General features: G+C 37.0%; 2 protein-coding genes across 3 annotated transcripts in view; both read left to right on the forward strand.

Annotated features, from left to right (window-relative positions):
- pex13 (peroxisomal biogenesis factor 13) overlaps positions 1 to 4,492 on the forward strand; it is an 8,155-nt gene extending 3,663 nt beyond the window's left edge. Inside the window, exons 2-4 of the mRNA XM_015039944.1 lie at positions 1,072 to 1,784; positions 2,628 to 2,750; positions 3,623 to 4,492. Of these exons, the coding sequence (XP_014895430.1) occupies positions 1,072 to 1,784; positions 2,628 to 2,750; positions 3,623 to 3,981 (1,195 nt within the window). The 3' untranslated portion in view covers positions 3,982 to 4,492. The remainder of the gene's footprint in view (positions 1 to 1,071; positions 1,785 to 2,627; positions 2,751 to 3,622) is intronic.
- A 553-nt stretch (positions 4,493 to 5,045) lies between these two features.
- sanbr (SANT and BTB domain regulator of CSR) lies at positions 5,046 to 18,674 on the forward strand. Of its 2 annotated transcripts, none has more exons than XM_015039945.1 (21): positions 5,046 to 5,768; positions 7,477 to 7,628; positions 7,775 to 7,949; positions 8,216 to 8,312; positions 9,175 to 9,413; positions 9,539 to 9,597; positions 10,886 to 11,046; positions 11,132 to 11,218; positions 11,311 to 11,421; positions 11,682 to 11,805; positions 12,072 to 12,224; positions 12,712 to 12,854; positions 12,933 to 13,029; positions 13,106 to 13,138; positions 13,212 to 13,311; positions 14,240 to 14,325; positions 15,513 to 15,541; positions 15,620 to 15,693; positions 15,764 to 15,852; positions 17,185 to 17,267; positions 18,276 to 18,674. In XM_015039945.1, the coding sequence occupies exons 2-21, from the start codon at positions 7,479 to 7,481 to the stop codon at positions 18,310 to 18,312; spliced, it is 2,127 nt and encodes a 708-aa protein (XP_014895431.1). In that variant the 5' UTR covers positions 5,046 to 5,768; positions 7,477 to 7,478; the 3' UTR covers positions 18,313 to 18,674. The 2 variants fall into 2 exon arrangements, with proteins under 2 accessions (XP_014895431.1, XP_014895432.1); XM_015039946.1 differs by having other exon boundaries at positions 13,121 to 13,138.
- Positions 18,675 to 19,826: the final 1,152 nt, after the last annotated feature.

Raw genomic sequence — 19,826 nt, forward strand, 5'->3', positions numbered from 1 at the left:
CGTTGCGTTTTTATTTTTTATTCTGCATTCCTGGAATTTGTTTGTTGGGGGGGGGGGGGGGGGGGGGGGTTATAATTAAATATCATCGCAACAGCCAGGGTGTACAGATTTCAGATTTTATGTTGAGTGTTTAACTGGGCTATTGTCGTTAAAGACTGTCCTAAAAGTTGTTGCATAACGGAGTACACACTGCGTTATAATGTTGATTTAATAACCAATGACGTGGAATCTTTTGGATAGCAAAAGGTGTTTAATAGGAGATTTTGTTTTTTACACAGTTTGAACAAGTTGAAGCTAAAACTTTGCCACTGGAAAGAGCATATTTACAAATAAAAGTTTGTTTTTCTTGTCTTAAATGTGTATATTTATGTGCATTTTTGGCCTAATTACTGCTTTGAGTATGTCGTTCTTCCAGTATATTGCCTTTTTTTGAGTCTGTATTCATTAGGGCTAAAACGATTAATGGAATGAATCGAATAATGGTCAACCAATTTAATAGTTAATTAATCATAAATTAGAGTGTACAGAGCCAAAGAAAGGCCATTTGCTTAAAAATCAACATATTGAGAGGAGCAAATAAACCAGAACTGTGTAATATATGTATATGTTTATACATTTAAGATAAAAACATCTTGTGTAAATATGTTTTATGCAAAACTCCTCTAATGAGATAGTTTCAGCTTTTTCCAGTTCAAATTCACTAAAGGACTGCTGTGTTACTTTGTTTTAGGTATTAAAATGTTTATTTTCTTATTTAAAAAATGAGTTGAACTATTTACTTATTTGCATGTTTTAATTATTTTCTGATATTGTGTAAAAAAAAAAAAGGTTTAAGTGGTAAATGAAAATTCTGTACAACCCTGTGCAGCCCTAGTATGCGTCAGTTAACAATCAAATTCTAAATCAGTTGAAAATTACTTCAATAATAAGTTAATCACAATTAATTTGATAAATCTGATTAATCATTTCAGCCCTTATTGTAATAAATCTACCTCTTTGAACCATTTTCCCAGAAAACTCCTTCTTGTCACCTCAGCTGTCTAAATTATTGCATCTTTTCTCACTGAACAGATCTGCAGACTTTGGACCTGCAGCTGTGGGACCCTCCACACCGGCAGGTCCTCCTGTTTTGACCAGAATGGCCCCTCCACTGCCTCCCCGCCCCATGCAGCAGTCCTACCGTCCATCCTACAGCTCTTTCACCTCCACCTACAGTCCCTATGGGAGCTCCATCTATGGCGGCTACAACCCCTACAGCTACGGCGGCGGCGGCTACGGCCTGGGAGGCTACAGCCGCTTCCCTCACGCAGAAGAAGTCGCCCCCAGCCGGTTCGTGCAGCAGGCGGAGGAGAGCAGCCGCGGCGCCTTCCAGTCGATCGAAAGCATCGTCCAGGCGTTCGCTTCAGTCAGCATGATGCTGGACGCCACCTTCTCAGCTGTCTACAACAGCTTCCGCGCTGTGCTGGACGTAGCCAACCACCTAACGAGGCTGCGCGCTCACCTCACAAGGGTTCTGTCGGCGTTCGCTTTGGTGCGAACGCTGCGTTACCTCTACAGACGGCTGAAGCGGCTGCTGGGGAGAGGGTCAGACGCAGACGTGGAGGACTTGTGGGCCGACAGCACGACCGACGCCCTGGCTACAGCTTCGTCCAGGGTGTTTGGAGCGGCAGCCGAGGAACAGAGCGTGAAGTCCTGGCCAATCTTCCTCTTCTTCGCTGTAGTTCTCGGTGGACCCTATCTCATCTGGAAACTGCTGAGCTCCACGGCCGGTTCTGAAGAAAGTGGTAAGACTCGCATCTGATTTATCTCTAAATTTAAAAATATCCAGCCTCACAGTGCTTGGTGTAGAGACTTGTTCTAGAAAACAAAATGAACTGAAGCCGCTGGAAGGGGCTTCTGTTGACGTGCAGAGTATCCATAAAATTTTCTCAAGTAAAAGTTAAAATGTATTTGGTAAAAGCCTTCTCAAGTACTCAGTAACTGATCAAATTATCTTTAGTATTTAAAAACTACATAATCAGATGGACCAAAATATAAATTTAAGTGAAAATTTTGGTATTTATAGGACAAAAAGGACAATAATTCATATAAATAAAAAGAAACAAAATCAGGCAGAAGAAAATTTTTCCAAATCTGTTTATTTCAATAAAAGAAACAGATTTCTGTTTGAACTAAATTCAGGTGAATTTTTGGTTAAAATGTGTCTCTAATGTTTGGTTTTGGATTTGACATGAGTTAAGAATGTTTGTAAATTATTGATAGTTTGGAGCCACTTACTGATGAGCTCAAAGGTGTTCAGCAGCACTTTGTACTTTGGCCTCACTTTTACTCAGGTTACAGATAGGTTTGTCCCAATAAACAACAAATCAATTAATCACATGATAAATTAAATGGAAATCAATAATTTCCATTTGTATGATTTATTGTTTCTCTTTTCTCTCTTTCTACCAAAAACTGCATGACAAAATCTGCAGTCTGGTGCTTCGATTTCATTATTTGCTACTTTGTGTTGATCTAAAATACACGGAAGTGCTTTTTTGTAGATTGTGTCATGAAAGCTTTTAAAAGTGTATTTTTGTTTTATTTATTTCTAATTTCGTTAATGAAGATGTTCTGCTTGTGTTTAGCCACCAACTGGGCCAGCGGAGAGGACGACCACGTCGTTGCCAGAGCAGAATACGATTTCACAGCTTCCTCAGAGGAGGAAGTTTCTCTGCGGGCCGGAGACATGCTTAACCTGGCTCCTAAAGGTGAGAACTCGTTAACATCTTTATGTAACGTGCTGAAGGAACATCTGCTCCTCCAAAATATGTAAAACACAGTATTATTTCTGCTGGCTGATGAAATAGAGAATATGTTTTCCTTGTAGTCAGTTGGTAGTTTCTGTGATGGAGAATTAGGACCAAGAAAATAAAAAATAAAATAAAATTACATGAGTAAAGTCGCAAGACTCTTAATATTATGAAAATAAAGTCTTAATATCAAGAGAATAAGCTTGTACGAGAATAAAGTCGTAGTATTACGTCCAAAAACTGGACTTTATTACTTTGTGACGTATTGCTAGAATAAATCACAATATTTTGTGAATAAATTCATAATTTTATGACTTTATTCTAAAATATTGACTTTATTCTTGAAATATTGTGACCTTGTTCTCGTAATTTTATCCAAGGGTAAAGTTATACGAGAATATTCTCGTGTGAATAAAATTCATATAATAGTAATATTATGACTATTTTTGTGATATTAAAAGTTTATTCTGGTAATATTATGACTTTATTCATGAAACATTGACTTTATCTCAAAATACTGACTATTCTAGAAGTACTACAACTTTTTTCTTGTATAACTTTACTCTCGTAGTATTATGACTAATTTTGCAATATTAACACTTTATTCTTGCAATATTATGACTTTAATCGCTTTATTGTCAAAATATTGACTATTGTTGAAATATTAAGAATTTATCCTTGTACGACTTGATTGTCGTAATTTTGTTTTTCTATGTTTTATTTTTTCTTATTACATCTTATTATGACGTATTAAGAGCTTGTTTAATGCGCCACAAGTTTCCAGTGTTAGTTTAACATCCTTGCTGTGTGTTTTCCTCCTCCTCGTTCAGAGCTACAGCCGCGGGTGCGTGGATGGCTGCTGGCCAGCGTGGACGGTCAGACCACGGGACTCGTCCCTGCCAACTACGTCAAGATCCTGGGGAAACGGAGAGGCCGAAAGCACGCCGAGACGGAGAGGCTCGCTGAGGTGAAGCAGCAGAGCGCCCAGACGGCCTCGCCTGCGCAGCTGCAGCCTGATGCAGCCCGAGGTTTCACCCCTGATCTCGCCGCGCCGTCCGACGCTGCGTCTGCAGAGCAGCTGCTGGAGTCTGCGTTCAGAGAAACTCCAGCTTCCTTCAGTCTGAGCACTTCAACCTCTGAGACGCCGTCCAACACTGTGCTGAACATCCCCGAAAAAAACGACCTCTGATGATGATGCCTTCGTGTGTAGAGGTTTATAATTAATTAGCTCGATCATTTCTTGTTTGCAGTCTTTAACTCTGGAAATAGACTAATACTTGACAGCAGCGGTATCTCAATGGACCTCATCAGAAATCTTCTAGAATACTTCTTGATTCAGATTATCAGTCTGAATTCAAGGTTACTGATGGAAAATAGTTTTTAAACAAATTCAAGGTTTTCGCTTCCCATTCAAAGCTTGCTTAATAAACTTTTGTGCAAGTTTGTTTTGTAAGGAGATGAGGTAAACTGGTATGTTGTCTTTTTTAAGGACGGAGGTGTTAAGAACGTGATCATGTTAAGTTTGGGCGCTCTTGGTTGACAGGCACCTGGTTTTCTGTTGTCTTCTGTCTGGAACATATGGGATTGTTGTCAGAGCTGGAGAGGTGCAAGCTGCAAATTTTCATCACTTTATTTGTCACAAAGTAATTTGTAAATATTTAATATAAATATTTTGAAAATAAATATTTCCAAAAACAGTTTTCTTCTTTTGTCACTGGTACATATGTAAATGTCAAATTACCATGACTCCTTCAACAAGATGGAGTCCACTGTACAACTACAACCCCAAAAGAGTCCCAGTTATAGTTTAAAAATTAAATTTAGAAGGAGAGGGTGGACCCAGACGTGTTTTTCACCAATATCCCTGAAAGGACTAAGATAATCTCTGATGCAGTTCCATTCATGGCCTAGAAACTCCTGAAATTCTGCTATGGCTTTTAATTTTAAAGTGCCATATCAGGATTATTAGAGTCCGCCATTTGGGCACCTCTAACAAGACTTCGTTTTATAAATGGCGTCAATTCAATTAAAAAATACCTTACTAATCACAAAGGGAAGTTAAATGTAACTGATATGAGTCATTTAATATTAAGAGTTTGAAAACTACAACGTCAAAACACAAGCACATTATTCCCCGCTTAGTTTTATATTAATTTGCACTTAGCTGATCTACCAATTGTTTGATTTTGTCCTTTCTGTTTGAAAGGTTTACGAAGTAGTTTACGACATATATACCGCATTTACGACCGTCGTCTCATGGTAACAGGACTCATGTTGCTGCAGTGCGACAACTGGGACGATTTTACAAACTAACGAGCTTTTAATGTGTATAAACAGTTTTATTTAGTCAGGTGTTTGGTTTGTGTTTAAACGGAATGGCATGTGAATACTACTTTATACCGTAAACGAGGACGTAAATTTAGCGAATGCCTTCGTTGATGGTTAGCGTTCATGCTAACTAGTGAAGGCTTGTGCTGCCTTCAGGGACTATCGAAAATTATGTTTTAGGGAATACGCTACACTTATTGACCTGATTTTTACAATTAAAAAGTGTAAGATAAAAAATGCTGTATTTTTTTGAGAAAGTACATTTGATTTCTATAGTACATTAAGTACATTTCACTTGTAAAAAAATAAAAAATCACAAACTGTTTTTCAAACAACGCATATAAGATAAATTAAACGGCGATAGAAGTACAAACAAATTACCAAAGATTTAAATAGTATATAAAACAATATAGAATATATTTAATATTTAAAGTACATACTAATATCAATTTTAAAACTGAAACCTGAGTTGAGTGAAAGTGAGATTCTTAAGTTCAAATTTCGGTGGTTACCTGAAGGCAGCAAACAGTCCGGTCCCGCAAAGTTAGCTAGCCTGGTAGTTAGCCATTGGACCGCAGCATCAGCACCATTATCATCACCACAATGGCAGAAAGGATTCCGCTGCTGCCTTGACTCTGCTGGAAGACGGTAAGCAGCAACCACGGCATCATTTTTCTGTACCAGTTTTTTCGTTTTTAATGTTTTTGTCGCATAAAAAATGAATTTGCTTTGACCCGAAGCGCCTGATGTATCAGAAGGAGTTACTGGAGGCTCGGCCTGCGGTAGCGCCACTTCTCACTGCGACGTCCCATCACACAATTAAAATGCATCATCAGCCACCTATGTGCACTTTCTCGACTTTCTTGCATTGCTTAAATTGGAAACTGATTGATGTATATCCGTAATGTTTTTGTGATTTAAACATAACATCAGTGAATATTAAAAAAAAAATCTAGATATTTTCCGCCTTTAAGTTGACACATATCCAGTACAATTAGGTGAAAAATATATAACATGTTTTAGATTTACTGTACTTCTGGAGTCTGGCAAGGTGGTTTTAAAACTTTAACTTCAAGTCAAAAGTGATCAATATTTGGAATTCAGGAAGTTTAACCTCACAGCATGCTTCTGCCACTACTATGTTTCACTGGGAGTTTGGTGTTCATTTGGCAATGCAGAGTTGTTTTGTAAAATTTAACCCCAAAACTCACTTTTTGGTTTCATCTAGAGCTATACAATAAATCGATTTTAACAATTCATTAAATGTGCTGTTTATGAAGACTTGGAGCCCTGCGACAGACTGGCGACCTGTCCAGGATGTACCCAGCCTCTCGCCCGGAACGTTAGCTGGAGATAGGCACCAGCACCCCTCCCGACCCCACTGAGGGACAAGGGTGTTCAGAAAATGGATGGATGGATGGATGAAGACTTGGAAAATGTAGATTTACAAAGAAAAAAGATAAAAATATCTAAACAAAAGAAGGCTTCGTGGATGCAGAGCAGAACCAAAGAGCAGAGAGGGAAGAAGAAAGTTCAAACCATTTCTTCCATCGATCATAATATCCTCAATTCCAACATCTCTCTGCCCAGCTTTCTAACCAGACAGCCAAACAAAGATTTAAAAAGGATCAGCAAAAGCAAATGAGGTGGATTAGCAGTGCTTGTCAACACCTGATTGTGTCATCCAGAACATTACTGTGGAATATTGTTTCTCCTGCCTTAAAATTGAGCTGCTAGCATGTCATACAGCAACAGTCTTCAGTCAGAGGCCTCTCCAGATTTATTGCGAGACTGACTGCTACTGGAGATCCTTCCTTCCCACACTTACGACAACACGTATGTTCTTTTAACATCCTGGTTGTCTCTGTGTCTTTCTACAATATATTTTATATTTGTTTAAATATACTTAATTCATTTTATTTATTTGGACTGCCGTCGAGAGTGTCTATTTTTTTAAAATTAGTTGTGCTTTCATGCACAATGACAATAAAGTAATTCTGATTCTGATATTTCCTTCTTGAAATTTTTTTGTGGATGCAATAAAATAATTTTCTAATGCAGTCAAAAAATACTAAATCTTCTATTTCAATTCAAACAAAAATGTTTAACTTCAAGGAAATCAGGCTTTTTCAACTCTTTTTGTAAAAGAGTAAAAAAGCAGCAACTGGCTGTTTCAACTAAATACAATATCTGTGTTGAAAAGATATAAAATAAATAAAAATTGATTGTAGCTTTATATAATCTAATCTCATTCTTAAAATGCAAACTCTGTAATTTTCTTTCAGAAAGTTCAGATCAGTTTTGTTCTTGTTGACTGAAAGCATCTTATTTGTTTGTTGACCGTCTGTCTGTGTAGAAATGAGTCGCTTCTGTTCGGACAACAATAATTTCCCCTACGACAACAATGTCCTGGTTCTGGACATGGTGCTGGGGTCTCTGTGGGGGGTTCCTCAGCCCATAAGCTGGGAGAATGTGGCCAAACTGGTGCCAGGCTTCACTCCTAAGGAGGTAACTGCAATGCTACTGGGTAACTATGAATGCCTCCATCATCCATCTCCTCTTCATTTTATCCACTGTGTCCATCTTCTGCTCCATGGTTTATCAACAATTAGAGTGAATGAGAGGAAATCAGCAGCTTTGATGTGGTTTCACAGTGTGCCAGTCGATTTGAGGAGCTGAAGGCCACGGCGGGGTTTCCCCAGGTGGATTATCAGTGCAATGACCTAACGGGAGGAACCAGCTCACCATCTGACAGCCTGTCTGCCCTGCTGGAGGCTGGAGATGTGGTCAAGAGAGAAGGAGGCAGTCAAAACTGCAGCAAAGTCACAGGTCAGTTAAGGCTGCCTCAAATATTCACAGATTCAGTTCTGTTGGTTTAGGCAAAAATTCACATTTGATTTAGACCAAATCTGAATCTGTGCAGGGCCTTAAAGGCCCTGAACATGCAAATTCACAATTTGCATGTTTTACCTTGAAAGTGCAGTGAAACGTTTACCAACCCTGGATAAATTACATTGACGTTTGCAGTTCTAACGAGACAAAATGTGAAAAATTTCAAGATGTTTTGCAGTATTTTTTTCTCCTGATGTCTGCAGGCTCTAAGTCGCTCCCGGCTGGAAGGGGAGGAACGGTGGAGAAGAAGGAGACGCGAGTCTCAGTGGAAGAGGATGAAAAACCCCAAAAACCACGGGAGTAAGTCCTATCTGTAGACCAGTCTCTCTAAAACTGGTGGTACGTGGTCGCCCCCTGGTGGTTAGCAAGGTACTGCATGTAAACGACCGTTTATTTGCCGTGACGTCAGCTCAAGGTGAGAAGCTACAGCTAGCTTACTGAGGATCGTGTTTAAAAACAATAACGGATACGTGGTTTAAAACCGGGTAACTTAAAAAAAAAACTGAAGATTCAAGTGGAAAGAAAGAAAACGTCAGGAACTTATGTGATCGGAGGAAGTTAAATCATGAGAGTAGTTAGTCGTTCACGAGCGATTCGATTCTTTTGAACTACTCTACTCCGTGAACGTTAGGACTCAAGACTCGGTTAATGAGAACTGTTCTTTTTTTCTTTGTTTTTTACGACTTTGCTTGCTTATAAGCACAGATATTGCTATTGTTATTTATTTAAAAGTAATTTAAGCAGTAAATAAATACAATTGATAGAAATGGGTGGATCATTTTTCATGCCAGAAGACGATTTTTGTTTCTGACAAAGCAACTCAAATTTATTTTTCTTATACTGTGCTTCTAAATTACAAAGTAGCCATAAGATTATGTTTATTTCCATAAACACTTTCAGAATATGTAAATAACTCAAAATTCCCTGAGTAAACTTGTTCGTGGTTTTGTCAAGGCCAGTCATATTTACAGAACGCCACCCTTCTCAATCATGCAATAAGTGAGTTAAGAGACTAATATTTTCATTTCAGGTTACCATGTTGTGTTATTGTGGGGCAATTTCAAATTAGGTGGTCCTGAAAAAGTTTGAGAAATACGACAGTACATGACACTTTGCTTAACGTTTTGTATTCCAAGCAATTAATATGACCCCTGTTCTCCAGTCTCAACATGGTGATCCACGTCTGTGATGAGACCAAGAACCTGAAGCAGGATTTTACCTGCCCCAGAGATCTTCTAGTCAAAGAGATGCGCTACTTTGCTGAGTATTTATCTGTGGACCAGCAGAGGTGGGAAGAGGTGGACATCTCGGTTCACTGCGACGTTCAGATCTTCGACTGGCTCATGAACTACGTCAGGAGGAACTCGGCAGGAGAGGGAAACAAGGACAAACCCCGGCTGGGTAAATTAGAAGCAAAAACACAGCAACATCTCACGTTTATTTTTATGCTTGCTCACCTTCTCCACCTGCTTGTTGTGAACCATGGGTGGTGTTTGGTTTGTGTGTTCGGTGTCTGTCGGTTTCAGAGCCCAGCAACGTCATCTCCATCCTGATCTCCTCTGAGTTCTTGAAGATGGATACGTTAGTAAGTGTTGTGGAGTTAATACAGCTCTGGAAAATTAAGAGGCCACTGCAAAATTATAATTTCTCTGATTTTACTGTATAAGTTTATTTTTGAGTAAAATTAACATTGTTCTCTATTGAACTACTGACAAAAATGTCTCTGAAATTCCAAGCAAAAATTTTATATTTATTTGCAGAAAATGAAAAATTGACAAAATAATGAAAAAGATGCAGTGCTTTCAGTCCTTAAATAATGTAAAGAAAACAGGTTCATATTAATTTAGAACAATAATACTAACGTTTTAACTCAGGAAGAATTAAAACTTTAGGTTTTCAATTTGTTCAGTGCAGTGATATCTTCATTCTTCCAGAGTTGGGTCGTAATTAGTTAGAATTACTTGAGTAATTTGTTGTAAAAAAATTACTTTCAGGAATATTTCTACTAAGGTGTACTTTTTACTTTTACTTGAGTAATTTTATTATGAAGTATCGCTGCTCTTACTTGAGTTAAATTTCTGGATACTCGACCTAATGTGAGTAACTTTACTGAGTGACCAAAAATGTTGTTAAAGTTTCATGTTTTAAATTGAAAGAAACTGATTTGGAAAACTGTTTATTTTGCTTGATTTTGTTATTTTCTAATCATGTTATTTATACATACGTTGGTCCATTAAATACCAAAATTTCCACTTAACTTTATATTTTGGTCCATCTGATGTTATTTATTTGACCGGTTACTCAGGACCTGAGTTGCCTTTTTTACTAAATACATTTTTTGCTTTTATTTGAGTAATTTCTTGATCGACTACTTTTCACTTTTACTTGAGTAAAATATGTTAAAGCAGTTTTACTCTTACTTGAGTACAATTTTTAGGTCCTCAACAAAACTCTGTCTATATTTTAGAGATGGGTATTTATTGTATCGTTTATCATTTATCATGATAAATGTCTTATGATAGAAATTTAGATTTATCGTCACTATATATTCCAAGTAATGCTGTCTAAAACCCTCCAAAACTATCCCTATTGTCAGGATTAATTTTTTTGGAGTTTAAAATCAGCCAAACGTCTACTTTTTTTAATTTCAAATAATGTTCAAACTACATTTCAATTCATTTTAGTGGAAAATTAAGCTACTACAATCAAACAAGTTATTTTTAAGGCTTCTTACACATTTTTACCATCAGTGACAGTCAGTGTAACAGGAGTTATGCTCCATAGAAGCAGCTTCAGACAGTTATTTATTATTGATTTGTTTGTCAAGCAGGTGAGAAATCTGCAGGAGTTTGAATATCTTTGTCTGTGTTCAGGTGGAGGAATGCATCCAGTACTGCCATAAACACATGAGCGCCATCGTTGCCACTCCCTGCAACATGAACTGCATCAACAGCAACTTGGCAACACGGATCGCCGAGCTCTTCAACCACAACGAGGCCGACGACATCCGCGACAAAAAAGATAAATTCAAGAGGTAGGAAGTTTAAAGCAGTCTGCGTGTCAACACGTGGCTAATTTAGAAGCTAACGCTGCTTTCTTCCTCTTCTTCTACGTGAAAGCAAACTGTTTCAGAAGAAAATCGAGCGGCTGTTTGATCCAAACCACCAGAACAAAGATTCACCAGGAAACGCCTCGACTCTCTACAGGTTGGTACAAACTCTTTTCTTCTGCAGTTCTTTTTCTTTGTTGTAGAGTTTCTGAAAATGTGCTGCCGTTTTGTTTCGTCTCCATAATGCAGATGCAGTTTGTGCCTCAAGCTGCTGACCAAAGACACGGAGAGGAAGATTTCCTGCGTTCCAGGGAAAATCAACGTTGACGTCCGAGGACAGATCATCTATACGCACACAAGGTACATAAATGTAAACAAATAAATAAATGTAACAAAGGCTAGAGATTTTAATTATTAATCACTTATTACTAAAGTAACTTCAGACCGCTGAACTCAGGCTGCACCTAATTCAGGTTCACTTCAATTGTTAAATTATTTACAAACAAACTGTTTTATATATATATATATATATATATATATATATATATATATATATATATATATATATATATATATATATATGTTATTTAATGTGTTATTAACGTTGTTTGGGTTCACAGACAGAAGAGCTGGGATGTGCATGAATACACCACAGCTTTATATGAGGAGCTCAAGTCCTGGGTTCTCGTTTACTGGAGAATCTGGGGAACCATCAACTACCTCACCTGCTCCCGCTGTCAGCAGGTCAGAGTGTCCTGACTCAACCCCAGAGTCGGGAAAAAACAATAATTAGTGGGAATGATTATTATGTTTGGAATTTAGGTTGAAAGGAGTTGGAACCCTCCTTCCAACCTTAACTCCAACTATCATTTTTCTATCTTTTTCTGCAATTTTCACTAAAACCATTGAGCTTGCAGAATTCACGCTGCATTTTTGCAGGAAATGCTTATTTTTCTAATAGTTTTCTGTGATGAGATATACTCTAAAACCCGTCTGTGTGTTTGGTGCAGGTGTTCGTTTGTGCAGAGCTGACCCAATGCAAATACCACCCAGACAGCGTGTTGTACCCCGGCATGGGCGCAGAGAAAGGTTGGCATGGGGCAGGAATATACCCCTGCTGCAACCAGAGGGTTCTCCGCTTTGACCCCACTGGGATACCAAAGGTTTCCAATTTAAGATATTTTCACTAAAAACCAGACCGAAAATACTTGGTAATATTTTGTGTTTTTGCAGTGTGTATATAGAAGGCGAAACATCTGTTCCTCCATTTCTCAACATATGGGAATCAATTTATATACAACAAAAATGACAAACAGTTTTTTGTCGAAACTTTCTAAGAAAGAAATCAGGCTGACTGGATAAGGTTTGTGTGTAACAGACTAAAAAACTCATGTGTGTAAAGGTGGGCCCTGCAAAGCATAAATGTTAGAAACGGGCCTCACATGTGACTGCAAAACTGAAATGTAAAATAAAGTTTCAAATTGTGTTTATTGAAGGTGATCTTTAGTATCAAGATTTTTGGGGGAACTTGCCTGATTTTTTCCATAGATCTAGGATGTCTAGAAAGGGTGGGCCCCTCAACTCACTAAGCTACTTTCAGGCCCCCTGAAGGATATTAACAAGGATGTGTGTGTGTGTGTGTCTGTTCAGGGTTGTAAGACGCGGGATCACATCGTGAACGTACAGGATGAGGAGAAATACGACGAGGTGACGGCAGCTCAGACCAGAGTCCTTAATGACCTACTGCTGCACAGAGATGCTGTGTGCTTGTCCAACGCATCGCCGGCAGAGAGGTCAGTGTAAAGGTCATCGCCATGACGATTTCTGCCTGATTTCTGATAAAAGTTAAACATCCTGCTTGTGCTCGTCAGCTCTGAGGAGAGTCCGCCCGGAGCAGAGAAAGTCCCAGACTGCAAAGCTCTCCTAGAGCCGACACTCCTCGGACCTCTGAGAGGAGACGGCAGCTCTGTTTGTCTCTTTAAAATCAATTTTAATTTGTTTTTCTACAGATTCTTGTTTAATTTCCTTTGTGTTTCTCACTCAGTTTTCCCTTTTCAAGAACTGGACTCTTCAGCTGGTAGGAGGCCTCGTCGTTTTCAGTGATTCTGGCGATGGTTGTTGTGTCAGAAACTAAAACTCTGCTCTTCCAGAGGCAGCAGTCTCTCCTGTCAGAGGACGAGGAGTACACCACGGGGTCAGAGGTCACCGAAGACGAGGTCGGGGACGAAGAAGAGCTGTCGAAGAAACAAGGTGAGAGTCTGGCAGAAAAGTCAGATTGTGATGCTTAATCTGGTAGCAAAATAATTTTTGTTCCACCCACAAACTGCTGCTTTGGAAAAGCTTTGTTAAAAATAACAAGTAAGCTCATTTATGTCATTTCACTAAAACTTTCTGCTCTGGTCAGAATCACCAGATGTGTAAAAAATACAAATATATTTTCGTACTTTTGCTAGAAAATTTCTGAGATTAATCTGAAATTTTTTTAGACTTTTCTAGCAAATATTTGACTTTTTGAACCTAGAAGTTTTCGAGTTTTTTCTAGAAAATTTCTGAGGTTAGTTTGAAAATTTCAGAGATTTGTTTTAACATATTTTCGCTTTTCAATCTTAAATTTGAAATGAATCTCAAAACTACATAATTTTTTCTAGCAGATTTTTAACTTTTCAAACTCTGAAATTTCAAAGCTTTTTCAAGAAAATTTCTGAAATTAATCTCAAGATTTCAGATTTTTTTTCTACCAAATTTTCAGTATATCAAACTCAGAAATTTCCACGTTTTTTTCTAGAAAATTTCTGAGATTAATTAATCTAAAAAAATTTTTTTTAAATGTACTCCTCCCTTTTTCTTTCTTTAGCCCTAATTTAGCACTGAAACTGGAAGATATTTTAAATGTCCAAAATAAAACACAACCAAAAACAGCTAAATAAAACTGAAATATAAATATATAAATTATGATGTCTCTGTAAACAAAATAAACAAAATCGCCTTTCAAAAAATATCGATCATCAGAATAGAAAGTGTCATTTAATCCATCATACAACTCTAACTTTGATGAAAGGTGTTTTTTTACTTCTTCTAAATCTCCTGTTTTATTATTCAGTTCCTGTTTTCAGCCGGCAGGTGGCGCCTGATGCCACCTTCTGTTTATTCCTCTCTTTTCTGGTTTTTCTGTTTCCAGCTGCTAAGAAGGCGAAGAAGCCCCACAGACCTCTGAAGAAACAGCTTTCCTCTCCGAACTTCCAACGCAAAGACAAATCTGAGAAGGTCAGTCGCTGATTTCATGGATTTATCTCTACTTCTCCTTTATGGATCATTTCCAACTAACTGTTCATCATGGTGCTTGAAATCCCTGAATTTGAACCAGTTGTTTCCAAGGTTTTGTAATAAACTGCAATCTAACGTTTGATTTAAAGCTTAAATCTAGTAAATGTTGTTTACAGTTGGAACCAGATATTTTCATACATCTAATAAAAAAAATGTTTGAAGTTAAGTCAGACTAAACTTTTATTGTTTTGGATCAGTTAGAATTACCAAAATTATTTGTATTTTCTAAAAGCCGGTTAACTTTGTGAGAACATTTTTTGGAGTTTTTTAATTTTCTTTGTATATTTTGTTTTTAACATTTAATTTGAGCAGGAAGGTCATTTACTTAACACAATGTGTTTGGATTATTTTAATGTAATAAATATTTATTATTCTTAATTTCTCAATTACTTTTTGTCAATTTTATATTTTACACTTTAAACAACGTTATTGCTTTTTTTTTGTTAAATTAATGTTTTCTCAGAAGTGAGAGATTTAAAATCATAAAATTTTTTTATATTTTAGTGAATCTGTAGAATGTAAAATATTATCCCAAAACAATATTAGTAACTAGAGGGGAACATTTATTGTATTGTTAATCATTTATTGTGATACTTTTTTCCATAAGAAGAATTTTGATTTATCCTTGCCACGTTTAAAATATCCTAAAACTGTTTGTCTTGTTGGAATTACTATTACTATTTCCTCCACTGTTTGTTCAATAAATGTAAATATCAATAAATGTAAAAAAAAATGTGACTAAATATTAGTTACTGTGGTCAGCTTAGTGATACAAATCTCACTTTTTAATGTTAAAGAAACTGAAAATTGTTTTTCCAAGAGCAGCATTTGTGTTTGTGGGGCTATGACTGCAGTTATCTAAAAAAATGAATAATAAAAACTATTTATTTTCACTTTTATAGTGCCACAAAATATCATAGTAGAACTTTAACTCCATATCCTCCACCCCATGTTTAACAGTAATAAATTATATCATATAATAGTGAATTTAAACTGTCTTTTTACTTCATTTAACTCCAAAAAAGTTTGAAAACTTACCTTAAAAGTGCTTAAATTTTACCCCAAACTAAAACTTTATGAGCTGTTTCTCATATTTTACTCTAAGCTGTGTTTGTTTTTTTCCTTAGCCACAGTCCAGAGACAGCACACCTTTCACGTAAGCCTCACCTGAACACCAAACACCTTTCTATGCAGAAGCTAAGCTAACCAGTGTGTGTGTGTGTGTGTGTTGCAGCGTGAGCCTCCAGAAGAGTAAGTGGGACAGTTCTCGCTCGCTGCGCTACAACCAGGACGCTCAGAGAGAGGAAGGTAAAGCATCAAATGCTGCTGACCCGGCGAGGTGAACAGCATCAAACCGGGTTTGTTCTGTTCGTTTCAGACCAGCGGCGCATGGCGGAGATCGTCGGCCACCTGACCCAGATAAGGTTCGGAGACCAGGAGCCGAGCAAATCCAAGGACACCAAAGAGGTGAGAGAGTCTGCACTGCAAAAACACAAACTCCTAAGTAATATTTCTGTTCCAGTTTCTACTGAAAATATTTTAGTACAATTAAAATAAGACACAAGTAACTTTTCAGCTTTTTTCCAAGTCAAAAATTCATTAATATTGATTAAAAAAGTGAAATAATCAGACAGTAGAACAAAATATTTTCCAACGTTATAAATTAAAATCAGTGAGATTATTTCCCTTATTTTAGTAGTACTTTTTAAATCAATATTATGACATTATTTACCCAAAACAAGCTGAAAAGTCACTTGTAAGTTAGTTTTGTCTTATTTCAAGTTTACTGTGATATTTCCTGCAGGAACGAGACCAAAACACTCAGTAAGGTTTTGCTTCTGCCGTGAACAGAGACGAGTCGGTTCCTCTTGCTCAGGCGTCTGCAGTCTCTCTTACCTCAGTAGAACAAAATAAAACTCGACCAGAGCCAGAAATGTTACATGACTTTTTGGAAAAACTTTTTATAATTTTTGATCGTTTACTATTTTGTTTTCTAATTTTTAAAATAAAACATAAAAATCTTGCAAAAATGAAACGAAAGAATGGATAAATTTTGTTTTATGAGATGGTGATTTGTAAAAAATGGTGTAACAGAAGCAGATAGGCAGTGAGGCTGAAATGATTAATCATTAATCATGATTATTCGATTATTAAAATAATCATCAACTAATTTAATAATCACTTAAATCTTAAATAGAGTAGGGTTTCAAAAGAACAACGTAGTCAGAGCAGTAACTAATCCAAAATTGTATAAGAAAAAATATATATTGCATTTAATATTAAAAAAAACTTCATTTGTTGCATTTTAGGTAATAAAATGTTTATTTTCTTATTTGAAAATGGATCGAATTTATTATTTTTGCATATTTTAATACATTTCTAATGTATAAAATGTCATGTCAATTAATCATCAGAATAATCAACAGATTAATCAATTACTAAACATTATCAGCATTGATTTGTTTAGCCTGTCGTCTTGTCACATTTAAAGAAAATATAACATAAAATGATGTTATTCATACATTAATAAATGTCACAATTTCAGAACAAAATATTAGAAAATAAAACAAAACCTTATGACAAGAAAAATAGATCTAAATAATATCGCTGACTCTTTTAGTGTCGTTCTAAATTTAGCTCAGTTATTCCAGGAAACGGTTTGAAAACGGCTGAAAATGGCTTTTACAATCATCCGTTCGTTCTTCACGATTTTTAGCAAAGCTTGGAGTTGCAGCCTCCTGCTCCATCTGAACTGGTGTTGGGTTGTTTTTAAACTGGTTTCTGTTTCTGCTGGTCCAGCCGGCTGGTGGGATCTACGCTCGGCTGGAGCTGCAGTTCAGAGGCGGCGCTCCGACCAGACCGACGGCAGAGAAAGCCCCCAGGTACGTTTGTTTTAAAGATTTTACTTTTACTAAGAAAAAGAAAATTGAATCTACTGTATGAAATGTCAAGCATGGCAGTGGGAGCATCATGCTGTGGGGTTGCTTAGCTGCTCCACAGTAGATTATAGAGACATAAACTCCATTAATATTGGGTACATTTCTCTAATCTAGTCTAATTTTCTGTCGTAATTCTGCCTGGATTTTTTTACGTTTCTTCTTGGATTAATTGTAGTTTGTAATCAAATAATCAATTATTCTGATGATTAATCGAATAATCTTCAGCAGCTACTTAAACTGGTAAGGAATTATGAAAAGATTCAGTTTCTTTGTTTAGATAAGAAAACATTTTGGTGCTTAAAATGGAAAATTATTCAAACATCACTTTTAGTTTAAAGTTCTAAATACGGAAAAGCAGACTATTAGAAATGTAAAAGCAAACTTAAATGGAGGCAATTGTAAATACTCATCAGGTTTTATGTATAAAAAATCTCTATAAAATAGATATTTATAATCTATTGATTGATCAGCTAGTACATGAAATGTTAGCTAAGTTGTATTTCTTCATAGATATACAACATGACAGATTCTGTACTATCAATTGTTAAAGGGAAGGAAAATATTAGAAATACGTTAAAAGATATACAAATAATATAAAAAATTTTAAATAAGAAAATAAACATTTTATTGCCTAAAATGCAATAACTCAGCATTCCTTTTGTGTATGTCAACCAGGTGACGCTAAAACGTCGTTACACACAAACGTTTTTTTATTCTAAATGCAAAATGTATTTATTTTTGTCCCATTTTGGCTTAATTTCCTCTCTGAATATGCTGTTTTTTTTCAGCAAATTTCCTTTTTTTTTTTTTGAGTCTATATATTCCAGTTAGCGATTAATCGATTGCTAAATTAGTAGACGACGATTTCAGTCATTGATTAATCATGATTATTCCGATTAATCGTTTCAGCCCTAATCTGAGATTCATCTTCTCTTCTGTGTTGTTCCACAGATCCAAGTCGCGTTACGCTCAGCTCCGAACTACTTAACAATGCCGAAGCGATGAAAGATTGACCGAAACCCTGAAGATGAGGAACCGTCTCTAGACAAGGGACAGCCAGGTGTGGACTTCCTCCTCTCTGCCGTCTCTGTTCATGTGGACCTCCATCGGCCGCGCTGCGTGTTTGTGCAGCTGTGGCCGTTCCTCAATAAACAAGGCGAACCCCCATTGCTGCTTCATGCATGCAGCAGGACCTCACAAACACCAGAAAACGTCGGCCATGTTGTTTATCTGGGAGGTGGAGAGTCCCACGTTTTCCTCCTTACTGGATCTGATTTGTAATTTCTCCAAGTTCTGGTCAAAATGCTTTCATCTGTAACTGTATTCAACTAATAACACATCTACAAACACTAAAAAAAATTAACAAGTTGTCTTTTGTCCACTAGGTGGCAGCATATAACCTTGGCAGAGGTTTTAAGCGATCAACTTTGCCCCAGTTTTACCCAGAACAAGTCACCTTTAGTCCCAACGCTTGGGCAGGTGATGCCAACAATGTGACCAAAGGCTTTTACTTCCTGGTGTGGATGAAGCGTCCAATCAGCTGCCAGCACCTTCTTGTTTAGGTCAGAGAGCTGGTTCGCTGCACTGGGTGGAGGGTCAGGCCGGAGAGGTTCTGGTCGGTATTAATAACCCAGCTGCACACCAGGGCATAAGGGGACATGAAGAGGCAGGGTGGGCTGGGTTCTTCTCCCAACCCCTCTCTTGGTGGGTGGATAGGTGGGTGGGGGCTAACCCAGCTGTCCCTTCTTCTCCTCGACAGCGGATGCCGAGAATGGCAGAGGATCTGTGGATGTGGGTCAGGGGGTCCGGTTACAGCAGGACTGAGTTATGGGCCCACAGAGAGGCCTGGACGTAAGCACATCAAAGAAAACCATGGGGGAATAAGTCCCCAAAACAAACTCAAATGTAGATTTAAGAGCGTAATCTGAAACGATTAATCGCGATTAATCAATAATTGTCAGCTAATTTAGTAACCGATTAATTGTTAACTGGAGCATACAGACTAAAAAAAAAAGCAATTTGCTGAAAGAACAACATATCCAGAGCTGTAATAAAGCCAAAACGGTACAAATTATTTTTAAACCTCTGGAATCTTACCTTTTTGATACCAGATAAATTAAGGCTGAAATGATTAATCATGATTAATCGATTATTAAAATAATCGTTAACTATTTTAGTGAACTGTTAATCATTAACTGAAGTGCACAGACTCAAAAAAGGCAACTTTTTGAGCTGAAATTAAGCCAAAACTGTACAAAAATATATACACATTATATTTAAGATAGAAGAAAAAACTCTGTTGTACTATAAAAACTCCTCAAGTGGTCTAGTTTAGTTTCACCCGGTTCAGATTTGTTAACAAAATCTATTAAGGCCTTTTGCTAATCCAAAAAATAATCCACAGATATTAAAAAATCAAACGGAAATGCCTGAAAACTTTTATCATGTTGATGTTAGGAGTATTTCTTTTAACAGTATACTCTAAAGCAGGGGTGTCAAACG

Source organism: Poecilia latipinna, unplaced genomic scaffold (assembly GCF_001443285.1).
Source record: "Poecilia latipinna isolate Pla-1442-1.1 unplaced genomic scaffold, P_latipinna-1.0 Scaffold490, whole genome shotgun sequence".
Taxonomy (NCBI): domain Eukaryota; kingdom Metazoa; phylum Chordata; class Actinopteri; order Cyprinodontiformes; family Poeciliidae; genus Poecilia; species Poecilia latipinna.